Source organism: Triticum aestivum, chromosome 4A, assembly GCF_018294505.1.
Source record: "Triticum aestivum cultivar Chinese Spring chromosome 4A, IWGSC CS RefSeq v2.1, whole genome shotgun sequence".
In the NCBI taxonomy this organism is placed as follows: Eukaryota; Viridiplantae; Streptophyta; class Magnoliopsida; order Poales; family Poaceae; genus Triticum; species Triticum aestivum.
In genome coordinates, this window is record NC_057803.1 from 63,542,443 (window position 1) to 63,561,064 (window position 18,622).

At 45.7% G+C, this 18,622-nt stretch overlaps 3 protein-coding genes across 6 annotated transcripts; 2 read left to right on the forward strand and 1 right to left on the reverse strand.

Moving 5' to 3' along the window:
• The first annotated feature begins 916 nt into the window (after window positions 1-916).
• On the forward strand, window positions 917-4,650 carry LOC123085156 (heat shock 70 kDa protein 8). Its single transcript, XM_044506755.1, has 2 exons — window positions 917-1,183; window positions 2,553-4,650. The coding sequence occupies exon 2, from the start codon at window positions 2,554-2,556 to the stop codon at window positions 4,294-4,296; it is 1,743 nt and encodes a 580-aa protein (XP_044362690.1). The 5' UTR covers window positions 917-1,183; window position 2,553; the 3' UTR covers window positions 4,297-4,650.
• A 956-nt stretch (window positions 4,651-5,606) lies between these two features.
• Window positions 5,607-9,219, reverse strand: LOC123085157 (zinc finger BED domain-containing protein RICESLEEPER 2). Of its 4 annotated transcripts, none has more exons than XR_006439591.1 (6): window positions 8,867-9,219; window positions 8,572-8,776; window positions 8,194-8,458; window positions 7,922-8,090; window positions 6,218-7,708; window positions 5,607-5,761 (listed from the first exon to the last, which is right to left on the reverse strand). XR_006439591.1 is itself a non-coding variant. In XM_044506756.1 (5 exons), exons 2-5 carry the CDS (start codon window positions 8,617-8,619, stop codon window positions 6,370-6,372), a joined length of 1,821 nt encoding a protein of 606 aa, XP_044362691.1. In that variant the 5' UTR covers window positions 8,620-8,776; window positions 8,867-9,219; the 3' UTR covers window positions 5,963-6,369. The 4 variants fall into 4 exon arrangements, 2 of the variants coding, with proteins under 2 accessions (XP_044362691.1, XP_044362693.1); XR_006439590.1 differs by having other exon boundaries at window positions 5,607-5,765; XM_044506756.1 differs by lacking the exon at window positions 5,607-5,761 and having other exon boundaries at window positions 5,963-7,708.
• A 2,880-nt stretch (window positions 9,220-12,099) lies between these two features.
• LOC123085159 (sugar transport protein MST4) lies at window positions 12,100-18,334 on the forward strand. Its single transcript, XM_044506760.1, has 4 exons — window positions 12,100-12,341; window positions 13,131-13,450; window positions 16,842-17,961; window positions 18,070-18,334. Exons 1-3 carry the CDS (start codon window positions 12,206-12,208, stop codon window positions 17,931-17,933), a joined length of 1,548 nt encoding a protein of 515 aa, XP_044362695.1. The 5' UTR covers window positions 12,100-12,205; the 3' UTR covers window positions 17,934-17,961; window positions 18,070-18,334.
• Window positions 18,335-18,622: the final 288 nt, after the last annotated feature.

Consider the following 18,622-nt stretch of genomic DNA (forward strand, 5'->3'; position numbering starts at 1 on the left):
AATTCCATGCTTCAGTAAGCATGTCGCCAAAACGTGTGTCCCTCTCCCACATGCATTCATACCGGAAACGCTTTTGGTTGGCCCGCACACTTGTGTCAACTAGGCCAGTCTCCAAAAGAATCGGACAGTGGTCAGACTTGGCCGCGGTAAGATGCTCAAGAGAAGCAAAGGGAAAAAGGGCAAACCAACAAGGTGAAACCAAGGCTCTGTCCAACCGAACGCGACAGAAGTGACCCCCGGCTACTTTCTTCTCCCAAGTCCAATCCAATCCTCGGTAGCCCAGATCTGCTAGACTGCATACATCCACGGCCTCTTTGAATGCATCAATCTGTGAGCTGTCACGCTCATTAGGACCATGTTGCTCTTCTGGCCGCAAGATTTCGTTGAAATTACCTATGCACATCCACGGGAGGGTGCTCTCCCCCGCAAATGTTTCATAGTATCCCATGTCTTGTAACGTAGGCTTCTGGTGGCTTCCCCGTAGAAACAAGTCAGCCTCCATTGTTCTTTCCCTGGTTCCGTGACCCATGCATCAACATGATACTCGGAATAATTCTTTATTGCAACATCCAAAGAATTTTTCCAAAAGATACAAAGGCCGCCGCTACGGCCCGTGCTACCAACTCCAAAACTGAAATCATAACCTAAGGAAATCCGAAGATCTTCAACACGACTCTTTTGCAATTGAGTTTCAACTAAACACAAAATAGAGGGCGAACTAATCTCCACAAGATCACGGAGTTCACGAACTGTCGCAGGATCGCCTATCCCACGACAGTTCCAGCACAAGATTTTCATTAGTTGCTCCCACCACAATTCCAGTCCAATCACACAAACCTCGTTACGGGCCCAATCAGGCCCAGGTTTGCCAGCCCAGTGCGCCACCGCTGGGCCGTCGGCAGTTACCCTTCCCCACTCCTTCAGCGGCGTCTCCCCTGTTCGCGACGCTTCCGGAGCCTCCGCGGCGGCCCCGCCTGAGGCGCCCGCGTGTCGTGCTCTCTCCCGGCCTCTCCAGAAAATGCCTTTCCACCTTCTTCTACCTCCCCCACCCCCTCCTTCAGCCCATTCCTCTCAACCCATTTCGCGCACACCCTCAGTTCGTTTTGCGCTACCGCGGAGGGAGGAGCATCGACGAGCAACGCCGGCGAAGAGAGTCCCCAGCGCGCACCCCTCGCCCGTTCCGGTAAGGCTTCTCCCAACCCTTCAGATGCTCCATTTGATCCGTGCCTGATTTCTTTAGATTGACGCATCGTGGCTCGTTGATCCGAGCACGAATTCCGCTGAGTTCAGTATTAGGTGCCTATGTGCCTGTGTTTGTTCTATGCTCTGCAATCGGGTAGTTCGCTAGTACTAGTGCAGTGATGGTTGGTTGCGGTAAGGTACTAAAATTTGCCTTCTATGCAAGGTGGAGAAACACAGCAGCCGTGACATGTTACTCATGTGCGTAGTTGTGCCTGCTTGTTTCAAACCCAGACATTGCTATGGAACCTTAGTCAAGTTCTTGGTTTGTCGCCGGGGATTAAATGTGCCAGACTCTTTTTAGGAGCCAGGTTTCAATGTGTTATTATCATAGAAACACGTAGTCATGGAAGGATCAGCTAGGCAAGCTAAGTTGGTGTCTGAATGTTTCTCTTGGTAAATATGGTTTGTCAAAATTGAGTATTGCAGAATCTGGTTTAAATTATGACAGGTAATATTGCAGAATCTAATTTAAATTAGAACCCTGCTACAAATCTGATGTCAGACTGTTAAACATGGCAAATCAAACATTTTTTACGGCAAATTACGTGTCGCGAGCGAGCCCGGCAATTCCCCTCAGCAAGCATGTTCATTGTTTTGGCCAAGATTTGCCATGATTGCTGAAGGGGATTACCATGCTCGCGACACGTGATTTGCCATAAAAATATTTGATTTGCCATGCTTAAAAATCTAACATCAGGTTTTTTGCGTTTCCTTTAAATTATGACAGGTGAATATTGCAAAAGGAAATCAAGATAGTTAGTTTAAATTATGCAGTGCATGTTCATAATTCACTCTACCCTGTGTGGTATGCATCATGTCAAAATTGGATTGTAGTTGTAGATGTTCAGACTTTTTGCGTGCAATTATTAGTTTTGATGTCTGAATACTCAGCAGCAGCAGCCTGCATTCATATATATATATATCGATAGTTCATGGTGGGGATTTAGCTTAAATTGTAATCTGCCCTTCATTTCCTTTCGAACTGCTCCTCTCAGTGAGCTGATGTAAGCACCAAAAACTCATTTGGTTTCGTTCTAAGTATGAGCCGGGGAGTGCCTCCCTCTTTTTCTACAAAAGAATACTCAGCAGGATACATATTCAGACGTTTTGCGTGCAATTATTAGTTTTGAATGTCTGAATGCTCATCAGCATACATATTCAGACGTTTTGCATGCAATTTTTAGTTTTGGATGTCTGAATACTCAGCAGCACACAGTATAATTTGCTGCTGTCACTGTTTAAAGAATCTGGTTTTGGACGACACTTGAAAGAATCTAACAACGCCTAACTGGTTTGACTGTATTTTGTAGGATGGCTGAGCAATTCTACACAGTGGCATCTGACAGTGAAACCACCGGGGACGACAAAGCACCACAATCATTCCCTGATGTTGCTATCGGCATTGATATTGGCACTTCAAGATGCAGTGTTGCAATTTGGAATGGTCATCAAGTGGAGCTGATGAAAAACACCCGTAGCCAGAAAGGGATGAGGTCATATGTCATGTTCAAAGATGACACCCTTTCAGCGGGTGTTACTGGAGGAGCAACCAAGGAGCACGCACACGAGGAAAGAGATATCTTGTCAGGAAGTGCAATATTTAACATGAAGCGTTTAATCGGGAGAATGGACACAGATGAAGTGGTTCAAGCTAGCAAGACTCTCCCTTTCCTTGTGCAGACACTGGGCATTGGTGTGAGGCCATTTATTGCCGCTCTGGTCAACAATATGTGGCGCTCCACAACTCCTGAGGAAGTTCTTGCCATCTTTCTTCTTGAATTGAAGGCCCTGGTGGAAATGCATCTCAAGCATCCAGTGAGGAATGCTGTTCTAACCATCCCAGTTGCATTCAGTCGCTTCCAGCAGACCAGGATCGAGAGAGCATGTGCAATGGCTGGACTGCATGTGCTGAGGCTTATGCCAGAGCCCACTGCTGTTGCTCTTTTGTATGCTCAGCAGCAGCAGCAGCTTATGCAAGATAACATGGGAAGTGGCATTGAGAAAATCGCCCTGATATTTAACATCGGTGCTGGCTATTGTGACGTTGCGGTGTCTGCCACTGCTGGAGGTGTTTCTCAGATAAGAGCACTCGCAGGTTGCACCGTTGGTGGAGAGGACATTCTTCAGAACGTAATGCGCTACCTTCTACCCGACTATGATAGCTTATGTGACAATGCTGGTCCAACCACGGACAGGATCAAGTCAATGGGTTTACTGCGAATGGCTACTCAGGATGCGATTCACAAACTGGCTTCCCAGGAAAGCACTGAGATCAATGCAGACCTGGGTAATGGCCTGAAAGTGTCCAAGCTGCTGAGTCGTGCAGAGTTTGAACAGGTGAACCAGGCGATCTTTGAGAAATGCGAGAGGATCATCAAGCAATGCCTGTCAGATGCAAAGTTAACGCCAGAGGACATCAACGATGTGATCTTGGTTGGAGGGTGTTCCAGAATTCCCAAGATCAGAAGCCTTGTCCTGGGATTGTGCAAGAAGGGAGACTCTTATGGAAGCATCGACGATCTTGAAGCCGCTGTTTCAGGTGCTGCACTGGAAGGAGCCATTGCTTCAGGAGTCACCGACCCTTCAGGGAGCCTGGATCTGCTGACGATTCAGGCGACCCCGATGAACCTCGGGATCCGTGCCGACGGGGACGACTTTGCAGCCATCATTCCAAGGAACACCGCTGTCCCGGCTAGAAGGGACATGCTGTTTACAACAACGCAGGACAACCAGGCCGAGGCGCTGATCGCCGTCTACGAAGGCGAGGGGGAGCAGGCGGAAGAGAACCATCTCCTGGGGTACTTCAAGATCACCGGCATCCCGCCGGCGCCCAAGGGTGCCGTCGAGATCAGCGCCTGCATGGACATCGACGCCGGCAACGTCCTCAGGGTGTTCGCTGGGGTCGTGAAGCCGCAAGGCGAGGCCACCCCGCCGTTCATGGAGGTGAGGATGCCCACGCTGGACGACGGCCATGGCTGGTGCGGGCAGGCCCTGGCCAAGATGTACGGCAGCAAGCTCGACCTCGCTGTTCTTCCTAAGAAGCTGCACCCGTAAGTGCTTTGCTCATCAATTTTTCGAAGAAAAAAATTGCTTTGCTTGTGACTTTGTGAGACTGGCTGTGTACTCTAGTAAATTAGGTCGCGGATGGTGGTTTCGACGATGTATCATGTCGTGTGAGATCTCTATGTGGTACATGTAGACAAATAAATGCCAGTGTTGTCTGTGTACAATAGTGTCTTGCGTGTAAAATGGGATGTTGCTAGTTGTACAAATAAGGGATGTCTAATTTAGACACCTTTGGTCTTTAGAATTTCCTCAAGGCCTCATTCGGTTTGGAGGATTTTTATAGAAAAAACATGGGAACAAGGATTCCAGAGGAAAATTTTCTATATATGCATTCGGTTTATAGGAAATGCGTATAAGAATTTCGTAGAAATACTATTCATTTCCTATGTTTTTGAGAAAACTACGCATCCACTCAAAATTTATTTTGCGCGTAGGAACGAGGCAAGTAATTCCTTAGAGTGGCAAGTGCCATCCTATCAAATTTCTATACTACTACAAATTCCTACATTTAAATTTCCTGCAAACCGGATGAGCCCCAAGTTTCTTCCCGCACAGCACAATTGGCCACTCCTGTCCCACACCATACTGCGTATCCTTTTCGGCCCATCGCCCCAAGTTTCTTCTCGCACAGCACAATTGGCCACTCCTGTCCCACACCATACTGCGTATCCTTTTCGGCCCATCGTGCCTGTCTGCTCAGGATGTAAATGGTCAGTCCACTGAATGTTGTGGGACTGCCCGCACTGGTCACCATTTTTTATGTGGGATTACGCGGGAGCCCAGTTAATTTTCATGCGGGACATGTGGCGTCCACATACTGCCGCATGTGGCGTCCACATACTGCCGCATATATTTACAAAGCTTAGACTGGATAAGCTGACATACAAAGGATCACTGGAACAGTGGATAATATTAGCCCACACTGACATAACGATCGCTACTAATTATCACTAGTGAGTTCGAGCTTCATTCAGTAGTCGCCTCTAGAATAACAAAATCCACAAAGCAGCGGCAACTTAACTAAAACCGCCTATCAAAGCAGCAGAAATATCTCCTATATGTAAACAAAAAGGAATATGCAACACACTCCCCATCCTCCATATCCCAGAATTAACAGAAAGCACCTAGAGTCCTAGACTCAAAACGGCACCAAATGATAAAACTATCAGCTAAGAGCATCTTCCATTCTTCTGTCAGCTTTGTGTCGGGCGACCTTTGTACACCAAGCTATGCTCGCTGATCTTTCACTTAATTAATCGAAATCAGAATGGTCTCAGGATTGGCCGAAGATTGTACACCAAGCTATGCTCACTGATCTTTCACTTAATTAATCGAAATCAGAATGGTCTCAGGATTGGCCTCATCTTCGGACGACTCAACTGATTTTTTCTCCAGAAACATCTCAACCTGCGGTCATTCAAGTTTATTAATAAGTTATATAAGACATACAGTACTATCTACATGAAAAAGAAACAAGGATAAGAAGTAAGCAGGGTTCCTTAAATCACAAGCATACACCAGTGTGTATTTCCTTTCCCTAAAATGATTGTTAATCAATATTGTCGAGGAGGGAAGCAAAACCATCAAGGATAAAAAATGCAGATAGCTAGCACCACAATCTTTAAAAAATGCAGATAGCTAGCAACAAATTCACAATAGGCAATGATCTTAAATTAATATTCTAACCAAGAAGAGTCCTTAATGAGTATTATTGTGACCAGATCTTGATAGCATAATTGCAAGGATGATAAATACATACAAGTTAGCAGCATACACAATTTATATTCAGAGCACAACTCGAAACTATGGACGTAAAAGAAATCAGATTTAACTCAAATGCTCCCCAAATTTACCCAAAGCTTGCTACAATTGAACAATTGATTAGCAATATTATGTAGTGCACACATACCTCAGTTAATAGTAGTGACCTTGATCAGGAGCATTGGCATGCTTATCATTACATCTAAACCAATCTTGAAGGCAGATTAAGGCTTCCACAGTCTCGCTGCACAATCTACTTCTGTAATCGCTGATCAAACGCTTTCCGGTACTGAAAGCTGACTATGACGATACGACGGAAGCTTGTACAGCAAGAACATCACGAGCTATACAAGAAAGGATGGGATACTTAGACGAGTGAAGATGCCACCATTGAAGAATGTTGAAATCCTCCGTGCGAGTGAATGTGTCTTCTTCTAAGTATCTGGCAAGCTCACTAGCAGTTTGGCATTGCTTCTTATTCAAGTGTTGGTCCCAATCCGCCAACGGATAATTCTCTTCATTCACAACCTCATCAAAATTTTGTCGGGGTGCTGACTCATCCAATGCATCCGTCATTTGTGAAGAATATTCTTCGAAAAGGTTGTCAAGAACTTCTTTCACTGCAAGCAAGTGTCTTTCTACATCTGGACCAAAAGCTTGTTTTAGTCGAAACTCGATGAAGCAAAGTTTAAATCGTGGATCAAGGATCACAGGAATACAGTTTGGCAAATATGATTCCATCCAATACTTATCAAACTTTTTTTGCATCTCTCCAACCATTGCTTGAACGACTTCATCCTTTGTTGAAGCTTCCTTCTGCAGCAATAACCTCACATTCCAGATTTGATGAAAGTACAAATTTGAGGTAGAATAACTTGAACCAGAAAGTACATTTGTGGCTGTGTGAAAAACTTTTAACATAACACAAACTGTATCAACATTTTTCCACTCTCGTGAGGATGGGCAAAACACATAATCTGGGTCCTTTTGCACCAAAGCACGAAAGGCTCTTCGAAAGGGGAGCGCTGACTCCAACATAATATAGGTGGAGTTCCAACGTGTTGGCACATCAGCTGAGGGGAGTTTGCAAGAGATACCAACTTGCGCAACTACTTCTTTGAACTTGTCCAACCGAGAGGGAGAACTCTTAATGTACTTCACACTCTCTCTGATATCATCTATCACACCTTTCATCGTTGTCAACCCATCTTGGACAATCAAATTTATCACATGGCATGCACAACGGATATGAAGTAATTGACCTTTAATAGGCAACATATGCTTGCTGTTCAGATTTTTTCTAAGATTATTGACCATTGTACCAGTAACTGATGCATTATCCAATGTCATACTAAAGAGTTTGTCCTCAATATTACACTCCTGCAAACTCTTTAATAAGACATTAAACATTGTTACTCCGTTATGTGGAGTCTCCACCATAAAAAATCTGAAGATCCTCTTTTGCAAAATCCACTTGTTGTTGATCAAATGGCAAGTGATGCATAGATAGGACAAAGTCTGATTAGATGTCCACATGTCCGCTGTTAAAGAAACTCTACCATTGTATTTCTTCAAATGTCCAAAGAACGCCGACCTCTCCAAATTATAGTGTTTCATGCACTCATCTTTAATAGTATTTCTAGAAACATTTTTGAACAAGGGATTCAAACTTTTCACGAAGTCTCTAAAACCACGGTACTCAACTATTGAGAAAGGCAACTCATGCATTACTATCATTCTGGCAAGCAAATCTCTAGATGTTTCTTGATTAAAGTTCCATTGCTTAAGCATAGAGGCATCAGGAGATGAAACCGAGGACTTCATCTTCTCAACGTAGAGGTGTAAATCTGACCTTTTTTCGCAAGCAGCCAAGTGTCTTCTTACACCACTTGTGCCAACATCTCGTCCAGCTTGAAACACTTCATGACAGTGCTTGCACTGAGCTTTGACAAGTATCTTATGACGATAAATTGGTTTGAAATCCCTCCAAACAGCAGAAGTTAGCCTTCTTGTCTTGCGGACTGTTAATTGGCAAGCAAATAAAATGTCAACTCACAAGAACATTTTAAACTTGTAACTACATACAAGTGTAATTACAAAAGAGAAAAAACAAAGCCAACTCACCATGTGGATGATTAATTTTTGAGCCTCCAAATGGAGTAGTCACTGGAGAAGGGGGTCCTAAGATAGATGGTGATCTCGTGGACGAATTTGCCCTCTCCTCCAATGGGGAACTTGCAATCCTCGTTGAGGGAGACCTGCCCCTTTTTGAGGCTGCAACTCTTGCTAGAAGACCAAGGGAAGATCTCCACGTGCTCGCCACCGGTGACCTTACCAATGGTGATCTTGTCGCTCTTTGACTATGTGTCATAGGTGGAGAATCTCGTCTCTAGATAACAAAACACAGAAAGTTCAGAACATGATATCAATTTCAAGAAGGTATAAAAGCAGATTTGTGGTATAGAGTGAGGTTTAATAGAGAAATCTGGCAAGAAAAATGACCTGTAGCCCCTCTGTTGTAGCTCCTTGAACAAATTCAGAACAGTTCATTGAACGAGCATGTTTCCTCTTCCCCTGCAACTCCTCCTCCTCCTCCTGGTTTTCCTCTTCTTCTCTTGCTTCTTCCTCTTCTCTTCTCTCTTCTCTTTCCTCTTCTCTTCCAGGCTTTTCTTTCTCTCCTTATGCCTTCGTTTTTCCTTCTGCCTCTCTAATTTGTAACGCAAACACAGGGGGTCAAAAAAAAAATCAAAGAATACAAGTAATGTCACGGGGAAACACATGAGGGCCAGATACTTACTTCCGTTCCTCATCGATAGCATTCCACACATGTTGTTCCTGCTCCATGGCTTCCCACTTTTCAGCTTGCTTGTCGATCGTCAACACCATTTGGTCGTCGACATCACCCATGGTAACTTCCATCAAATCTGCATTGAATGTCCAATGAATGCTAAATTTAACTAGCAATCAGAACAAATGGACGCAACCGTAGAATTGTTCTATTTGCTTTCTTCAGACACAATACAAGATTTCACCATTAACATACAAATTTAGCATACACCGAACTCCTATAGCGATATTCTAATTCTGACCGCCAGAGCAAGATATACTTTGATATTTTTACAATTAATATCTGGAAATAGAAGAACGATTACAATTAATATTCACATGCCAGTGTGATACGTATTGTACAACTTGTTTAGAATTTAGAGGGATGTTTTTACAGGTGCAATGCTCTTGCAACTAGTTTCGTACGAATCACAACGACGTTTTGCTAGCTGCTCCTCTGACTAATTCCTTTTTATAGACCATTCTACCTACTCCAAATAATTTCTCGGTTCATGCATTGGTTGTTCTGCAAAAACATGCATCGGGATACCTGCGGCAGCGTGAGGAAGCTTTCATTCAAATCATCAAAAGATCGCCGCATGCTATATGGAAAATCTGAAATTTGAAAATCTGAAAGATGCTAGTAGAGTACTACCTATGGCCGGGGACTTGATATGTACCGGCTGCAACAATCAGACGGCCAATGGGCGGCCTGGAACGGGCTAAATCATGCGTGTAAATGTCATGGGCAAACACATCGATACATGGGCGCGAACGGTGCACGCATCGATCGGTGCTGATTTGGAGAATCCAGTGGACGACTTACCGATGCATGCATGCGTGTAAAGATAATGGCCAAAGACATCAGTTCTACGTATGTGCAAACGGTGCATGCATCGATCGGTGCTGACTCGGAGAATCTGGTGGACGACTTAAACGATCTCCCCTTGGCAGTGACACGATGCCAAGGACGCGTGAACGGTGAGTCACCGGCTTCTAGTCGTTATCCTTTTCCGAAAACTAGCCGCCGTAAGAAACAAGACTGAACGGAGGTCACGCCTGCCGTGCACAGAAATTCTACCCTCCGCCGCTTGACTTCCGCGTCGCGCGCGGTTCAGATGTCAATCGCAGTGCCGCAACACTCGACCACGGTGGCTCTGAACTCCGAAACAATGGCAGATCAATCAGTTCAGACTCGTACGGGTAGGAGTAACAGGTGAGGCGTAAACCATCGCGCTAGTTCTTTTTTATATATAAGCAGTTTGCCGGTGAGGGGAGGGGAGAGATGGCGTGTTTACGTTATCGGTTACCGCAGAGTCAAAGCCCGGCCCGGACCGGACGTGTCTCGGCGCGGCTGTGTAGTAGCTTCCGGCATTGCCTGACGGCGCCCGGCCGTTGGTTCAGACGCACCGAAACGCAAACCAAACCCAGAGATCGTTAGGGAGTTCCCCACGGAAAACGTACGGTGTTCTTTTTTCAGAGATCATACGGAAAACCGGTGCTGTGCGTACGTGAGACATCCATGCGTGGCGTTGACTGCGTACTGGCAGCACATTTTACTACGTACTGTATATAAGCATATATACAGGGAGTAAAAAAGATCCTCACGTAACACGTACGTTGTCGTGGCACCCTGTGCTGCGCACAAGTGTTGCTCTCGTTCGTAAGCATGCTGAAGGAAGTTCGCAGAAGCCATGGCCTGCCCAGGACAAAAGCTCCATCTCGCTCGTGTCCCTCTCTGCTTTTGCGAACACGTCGCAGTCGGCCCATCGGGTTGAACCAAGGAGGGAAATTGCGGCGTCGCACGCCGTTTAAAATTCCCAAACGGGTGGGAGCTCTCGCGTGCAAACCGTGCCGAATCATCCGTTCGATTTCTTTCTTTTGATCATGGGTGTACTTCCTTTTCAATGAAAAACATTTGATTCCCCTGACGGCATTATTCGGGGCCGGGGCTGCAGGGTTTCTGGGGTGTTGAATATTCAGTCGATAAGATGAGTTGACTTATCTTATTTGTGACAGTATGAACTGGGCAGCATCGGCCGGTGAGAACGTGCAAATGTGCTTGGGTTGCTGGATGCATATAAAGATCAAAGCGAAATTCGATTTCGCGCAGAGATTGTTATTTCATATTTGGATGGGCGACCGGTCGTTAGCCCACATGCTCTAATTCCACGGCATGCGTTCATTTCCCGTGAGCCTAACGTGGATACTTACTTAGCTGCGTTGTTTAGTCCTAATCCGCGTCGTGTCTCTCAGAAGTATGCGAGATCGAACTGATTTACAAAGATAATGGAGCAGTTTAGAATACTAGTAATTTGGAACGTTACCATGTGCTGTGTCATACCATGTCGGCGAGGCTTAGCTGGAAGTGAGATTTGATCTAGTCTGCTCCTGGTCGACGTCGTGACAGCGGCATATTTATACAGCCGTATGTTGTACTACGATCGTATCTCTGACAAAATCGCTAATGGTACAAAATCTGTATACATAAACTATCACCACTTGGCCGACACCACTTTCCCCTGTGGAAAAGTACACGCACGCACGCACTGTGGTAATCGCCGGCGAACGCCGACCAGGAGTCAATTTTGTTGTGCTTGCATGTACTATACTGCCATCCACATCGACCAACACATAATAATTTTCCCAAGCGAATCCATCCCCACGTGACGTATAAACTTCGTTAAAATGGTAACGTTCAAAGTCAAGGTCCTCCATTCACATGAATCAACCCAGCAACAAGGAAGCTACGCCCGTTGCTGACACTCCGAAAATTCAGAAGGATCGTTCACCGACATGTGGGCCCAACATCTAGGTATCTCGTTGTCAAGAAGGTCGGCGTCCGATAAGAGAATATCCTCAGGGTTTTCCGAACCACTCTCCAGTTTTCTTTTCCAAAAAAAGGAGCCCATAAAGGCCTACTAGAAGGGTTTTGGTTTTTTGGATAAGCCATAATTTGTGGGACGGACGGAAAAGTCGTCGTGCACGCTCTGGCCCGTGGGCCGTGGAGCCGTCCGTTGACCGGCCAGCCAGCGGGCTGCGAGGGAGAGAGCCGTCGTGCGGGGCCCACCGGAGGATCCTGGCTGGAGGCGACGTGGCCTGATCTGGCCGCTCGGCTGCGTTTGAAATTTCTTAGCCGAGTGGGCTTCCCTCCCTATATATACCCCGGGGACTTGGAGCCTTGTGTCCCATCTCCAATCCCCTTCCTTCGCCTCTCCTCGTGTGGCTCTCTGGAGAAACACTCGCTGCTTGTCTCGCCTCCATTGTATTATTTCGTCCCTCGTGTAGCTTGACCGGCCGGCGTGCGAAGATGCCGGGCGGAGGGTTCGCCGTGTCGGCGCCTTCCGGCGTGGAGTTCGAGGCCAAGATCACGCCCATCGTCATCATCTCCTGCATCATGGCGGCCACCGGCGGCCTCATGTTCGGCTACGACGTCGGCATCTCAGGTAACCCCATACTCCACATGTCCATCCACTTCTTCCTGCGATCGATCGTCTCCGCCCATGCATGTGCTTGCGTTGCGTTGCGTACGTGCTCCCGTAGTGGCTCTGGGAAATCATGTCAAATCTGCCTCACATGCATGGTTTAGCGTCTAGGGATCCATAAACGTCGGCGTTCGCGCGTATGTTCATCCGTGCGCTCCCATGATCCCATTGGAGCCAGCATGGAAGAGAGGAGTTTATTTGACTCAATGGATATGGATATGATGTTTACTTGTGGCAGCCGTCTCTCGTCTTCCTCATATGACGAGGCAGATAACCACAGATAATTGGAAGGAAGTTGGTGCAATTGATCCTCCTCATTAACTACCACGCACCGGCCAGCTGATAATTCAAACTCTTTCCAATTTACTCCATTGTGAACACTATCCGGTTTTCTGGCCAGGATCATATATACTCGCCCCTGTGCTAGCTGTCTGATTCTGTGATTGTCTGATTGATACCCCGTATATATAAGAACTAATATTATATTAGTACTGTATTTGGAAGAAAAAATATAAGTGCTGCCATCTTGCCACCTACTTTGTCAGGCTGTTAAGTCAACCCATTTGTACACCTCCAGATCACGTCTGATTCAACAAAGCTGTTTCTGTATGGACACGTTGCCTTTTGGTTTACTCTATAGTTAATGAATTTCTTACTAAAACCAATTAATAAAATTTTATCCATTCCTTTCACAGCGTCCAGCTCGATTAACAACCAGTTCTAAGGTCTAAAAACTGTTTGTTTTTGCAGGCGGAGTGACGTCGATGGACGATTTCCTGCGCGAGTTCTTCCCGGCGGTGTTGCGCCGGAAGAACCAGGACAAGGAGAGCAATTACTGCAAGTACGACAACCAGGGCCTGCAGCTCTTCACGTCGTCGCTTTACCTCGCCGGCCTCACCGCCACCTTCTTCGCCTCCTACACCACCCGCCGCCTCGGCCGCCGCCTCACCATGCTCATCGCCGGCGTCTTTTTCATCATCGGCGTCATCTTCAACGGGGGCGCGCAGAACCTCGCCATGCTCATCATCGGCAGGATCCTGCTCGGCTGCGGCGTCGGCTTCGCCAACCAGGTCAGCACAAAATTCCACCAGCTTCAAAATTGTTTATCTTTCAATATCAGTAAGCAAGATTAGGCTGGTCATAGTGGGGAATAACTTATACTAGTGTCATGCATACGACACTAGTCTAAGTTACTACCTTCATAGTGCAGAATAACATATTAGTAGTGTCATATGTGGCTTTATTTAATGGCTTGTAGACTCATTTTATCTTGGGAAGCGCTATGTTACAGTAACTACATGCCACATAAGCAAAAAAAAAGTAAAGTGCGGTACGTTACTACCTAAGTTACTCCCACTATGACTAGTTAAGGCAGCAACATTTGTAATGTACGTACTCCTAGGTCACTTAAGTCAAACGGTCTCGGTAGAAACCGAAGTCAAACATGTAAAGCTAGCGGTGGCTGGTTTGAGAAAATATGTACTCACGCTAGCTGCAGTATGTAGGTACGTCGTATCCCTCTCGTGTTTCCCGGAATTTAGGGGTCAAATGTAGAAACCATGTGACGGTGCATGACTCGTGTTGGCGCACGAGGACACCTTCCATTGGTGGCATCGCCTCACCTCTCGCGATAAACTTGTTAAGTTCCAAGATTCCGATGCTGGCCGCGACTCCAGGCTTAGAAATTACTGGACCAAACGGTAGGAGAAGCTTGGGCCAACCAACAGGTGATAGGTGTGCGCTTGCAGCTTATCTCCTTGGCTTCTCTTGGTTTTAGTACTAGTCTGCAGCAGACTCTGCTGGTGTGGCTGCCCTTCTCGCTCGTTGTCCCAAGTTGCTATCAACTTGGACTAGTTGTAGAATATACAAACACAACAGCTTTGGATTCTTCTGTTTTTGGCTGTCGAAACTTTGATTTTAGTAGCGAAATTGCTTCACGGACGATACTTTCCGCACGATCCGTAAACGATTCTTCCTGCACGTTCAAATCTTAGGATCGTTCATGCCTCGGGGCGCAAATCTATCGTGTGCGTAGCAACACTCTTTTAGTAGTAGCAAGCAGGTGTGGTTGTTCACTTATAGGCCACACGGGTCGCAATATGTAGCGAGCCTAGTTGATAGAGTAGTTCTACATAAACTTGGGCCTGGACCAAAATTGTATCTTTGATGCTTGACTTGGAGGTGCACTTCGCTTGGATTCTTCTGGTTCCTTCCTTGTCGAACACTGAGAAAAAAATCAATGCGTCTATGGACTGTAGACCTCAGAGCGAGTAGCTTTCTCGATTGAAAATACCAAGAATTTGTGCGCTAGTGATGCGTTAGATTACTACACGGATCAACGCACTGATTGGGCATTAGTTTGCAAATTATGCACACACTAACGTACAAAAATAATAACATAACGTACTTGTGTATATTTTAAAGATGTAATATTACTGGAAGTCATTGAACTTGCACCGCACGTTTAGTTTGGTGCTAGAACTTTGAAAATACGGTTTTCTGGTCACATAACTTAACTCAAGCGTGCAAATACGGTCACACTACGCATATGCGGGCGTATACATGTGTATGGCCCCACTTGTCAGTGACTAATGGCGCTGGGCGTGATGTATTTTTACACAGAACACTCTGAAAATAATTATTTTCCGAAACAATCAACCACAGCGATGATTTTTTTTGCACAAAACACCCTCAAATTATTTATTAAAGAAAAACAGGACCATGATATTGTACATATATGTATTTTGTTTAATATGGATAATCAACATATATGTACTTCACGGGGACTCATGTGGAGCTTAATTGAGCTGCGGGTACTACGGCCCATTTTGCGCGCACTATTTTTTAAAAGATAATTTGTAAGTAATAAAGGTACGTTCACATATTTGTGTGTTAAAAAATATTATATATACAAATAATGATTAGTAGATAAGAACATTTAAATATACACTTGCGGCTTATATTTAGTTAATATGGACATTGATAATATTTATTAGATAAATATTTTTTAAAAATTCAAAAGAATACACTTGTGGCTTATATTTAAATTATAAAATATGATGAACACAAACATTTACTAAATATTTATGACTATTCACTTGTGTAAATTTTTTATTCATGACTTATATTCAACAAAGTTATATAACTTACATATTAGCCACGACTGAATATTCTTTTAACAGTTCAAATTTTAAATTATTAATATTTTTAATTATACAAACATTGAACTATACAAAATGTGCGTATATATAATTATTGAAATGTTCGTATAATTAAAATAATATTTTTGAAAACCAAATATGCAATACGCACATTTGTATAGTACACATGTTTATATATATTTTTAAATACCTCAGATAAAATGGGCCGCAGTCTCCATAGCCTATTTAAACTTCACATGCATCCTCGTTTAATATATATAAGTTCCTGATCTATTTTAGACATCCAGATCTGGCCGGTTGTAGTGTCTAGATTGTATTGATTTAAACAGTTGGTTGTAGGTTCAAGTCCTAGTAGATTCTTTTCGGCGTTAAATTTTTGCATTTGCATTCTCGGGTTAAAAAATAGTTGCTCGTCTGTTCAAGTCCTGGCATGCCATTTTTGTTGTTAATGTTCGCATATATGTGCAGTATTGTGTTCCTGTTTTCTGTAAATAAAAGAAGTTTTAATGTTCGCATATATGTGCAGTATTGTGGTCCTGTTTTCTGCAAATAAAAGAAGTTTTAATGTTCACATATATGTGCAGTATTGACTTATTGCGGGCCTGTTTTCTGTAAATAAAAAAATTTAAGGTGTTTTCTATAAAAATACATCGCTGCGGTTCACTTCTTCCACAAACAAAAAAAATTCAGAGTGTCCTGTGTAAAATACGTCGCGCCTAGTGTCGTTCGTCACTGACAAGTGGGGCCATACACATTGATATGTCTGTATACGAGCATTGTGACCGTATCTGCACGCTTGAGTCAAGTTAGGTGACCACAAAACTGTATTTTTAAAGTTTTAGCACCAAACTGAACATGCAACGCAAGTTCTATGACTATCGGTGATATTACCTCTATTTTAAAGGCCTCTAGACTCAATTATACGAGGCAGCCAAGACAACATGCATGTGTGCCAGAACTAGCTCGAGCAGGAGTAGTAGATCATTAGTCCAACAATATTTTATTACTTAATTCCACCGCTTCTGATTAGACCCACTGATTAAGAGATTCCGATGGTGATAGGTTGGTGCGCTTCCGACACTTTATTTGTACGGTCACTGATTTTTTTTCTTGACCGTAGGAAAGCATGCTAGGTGATTTGTTTTAGATATCCCAAGAAAAGGAAAGAAAAAAAATGGAAGAGAACCTTCTGGGCCCAATGGGCCTCGTTAAGGCCATCTGAATTTGATGACCCATTTCGTGATTTCACGTTTCTGAATTTCATCTTGCATTTCTAACGAAACGAACTGTGGTGGTGCAGGCCGTTCCCCTGTTCCTGTCGGAGATCGCGCCGACGAGGATCCGCGGCGGGCTCAACATCCTGTTCCAGCTGAACGTGACCATCGGCATCCTGTTCGCGAACCTGGTGAACTACGGCACGAGCAAGATCCACCCATGGGGCTGGCGGCTGTCGCTGTCGCTGGCCGGCATCCCGGCGGCGATGCTCACCCTGGGCGCGCTCTTCGTCACCGACACCCCCAACAGCCTCATCGAGCGCGGCCACCTGGAGGAGGGCAGGGCGGTGCTCAAGCGCATCCGCGGCACCGACAACGTGGAGCCGGAGTTCAACGAGATCGTGGAGGCGAGCCGGATCGCGCAGGAGGTGAAGCACCCGTTCCGCAACCTGCTCCAGCGCCGGAACCGGCCCCAGCTGGTCATCGCCGTGCTCCTCCAGATCTTCCAGCAGTTCACGGGCATCAACGCCATCATGTTCTACGCCCCCGTGCTGTTCAACACGCTGGGGTTCAAGAGCGACGCGTCGCTCTACTCGGCGGTGATCACCGGCGCCGTCAACGTGCTGGCCACGCTGGTGTCGGTGTACGCCGTGGACCGCGCCGGGCGGCGCGCGCTGCTGCTGGAGGCCGGCGTGCAGATGTTCCTGTCGCAGGTGGTGATCGCCGTGGTGCTGGGCATCAAGGTGACGGACAGGTCCGACAACCTGGGCCACGGGTGGGCCATCCTGGTGGTGGTCATGGTGTGCACCTACGTGGCGTCCTTCGCCTGGTCCTGGGGCCCGCTGGGGTGGCTCATCCCGAGCGAGACGTTCCCGCTGGAGACGCGGTCGGCCGGGCAGAGCGTGACGGTGTGCGTCAACCTGCTCTTCACCTTCCTCATCGCGCAGGCGTTCCTCTCCATGCTCTGCCACCTCAAGTTCGCCATCTTCATCTTCTTCTCGGCGTGGGTGCTCGTCATGTCCGTCTTCGTGCTCTTCTTCCTCCCGGAGACCAAGAACGTGCCCATCGAGGAGATGACCGACAAGGTGTGGAAGCAGCACTGGTTCTGGAAGAGGTACATGGACGACGACGACCACCACCACCACAACATCGCCAACGGCAAGAACGCCACCGTCTGAAAAGCGTTACTACTCCTACTATGTAAATGTAAGGCTGCCTGCCTGCCTGCACAAGTCGACTTAGAAAGAAGAAAGATGGATACTGAGCTTTATCGATCGATCTCATCTCATCTCGTCTGGTGTGTAAGATGTGCAGACACTTTCTCAGTCGCGAGCTCAACTATTACACCGGTGACATGCGACGAGGAACAGCAGGCGGTGCGGTAGCAAACCTTGCAGTTCTATATAATAGGTACGCAATACGTAGTAGTGAAGAGTATTTCGGTCTTTCTTGTTTAGTATCCTTTATTTATGTGTCTATTTGTTTGGAGTTGGCCTCTGACAATGCGAGCCTACCTGTATACAGCACCTTGTAAGACTGATGTTGCGATTCGTTAATGCACAGCAGTGATGTTACACAATCGCCTCTCTTTTAGTCAGCTATAAATGTCATCATCCGCCCTTCTAAAGTGTTAACAGGTTTTTGCCTACTCAACACTTGCAGCAGGTCTTTCAGTGTACGCTTAATGAGGTTCGCCACTGTTTTGTTCTCCCCTTCTATCAATGGAATGATACACTCCGCGCGTATTCACGAAAAAAATAACACTTGCAGCAGGTCTCAAGCTCTGTTATTCTGATACTGTCAGTCCACAGCTTGTGAGTAACATCGATTTAGCTACACTTTAGTCGACTGATTCGGCTTTGGGTCG

What these genes read in the sequence shown, in the direction of transcription:
- LOC123085157 (XM_044506756.1), bottom strand. Translation starts at nt 8,619, where the DNA reads ATGAACTGTTCTGAATTTGTTCAAGGAGCTACAACAGAGGGGCTACAG. An exon ending in CTACAACAGAGGGGCTACAG is followed by an intron (nt 8,459 to 8,571) that starts GTCATTTTTCTT and finishes TTTGTTATCTAG; the next exon opens with AGACGAGATTCTCCACCTAT. An exon ending in AAAAATTAATCATCCACATG is followed by an intron (nt 8,091 to 8,193) that starts GTGAGTTGGCTT and finishes GCCAATTAACAG; the next exon opens with TCCGCAAGACAAGAAGGCTA.
- LOC123085159 (XM_044506760.1), top strand. Translation starts at nt 12,206, where the DNA reads ATGCCGGGCGGAGGGTTCGCCGTGTCGGCGCCTTCCGGCGTGGAGTTC. An exon ending in CTACGACGTCGGCATCTCAG is followed by an intron (nt 12,342 to 13,130) that starts GTAACCCCATAC and finishes TTGTTTTTGCAG; the next exon opens with GCGGAGTGACGTCGATGGAC. An exon ending in GCGTCGGCTTCGCCAACCAG is followed by an intron (nt 13,451 to 16,841) that starts GTCAGCACAAAA and finishes GTGGTGGTGCAG; the next exon opens with GCCGTTCCCCTGTTCCTGTC.
- LOC123085156 (XM_044506755.1), top strand. Translation starts at nt 2,554, where the DNA reads ATGGCTGAGCAATTCTACACAGTGGCATCTGACAGTGAAACCACCGGG.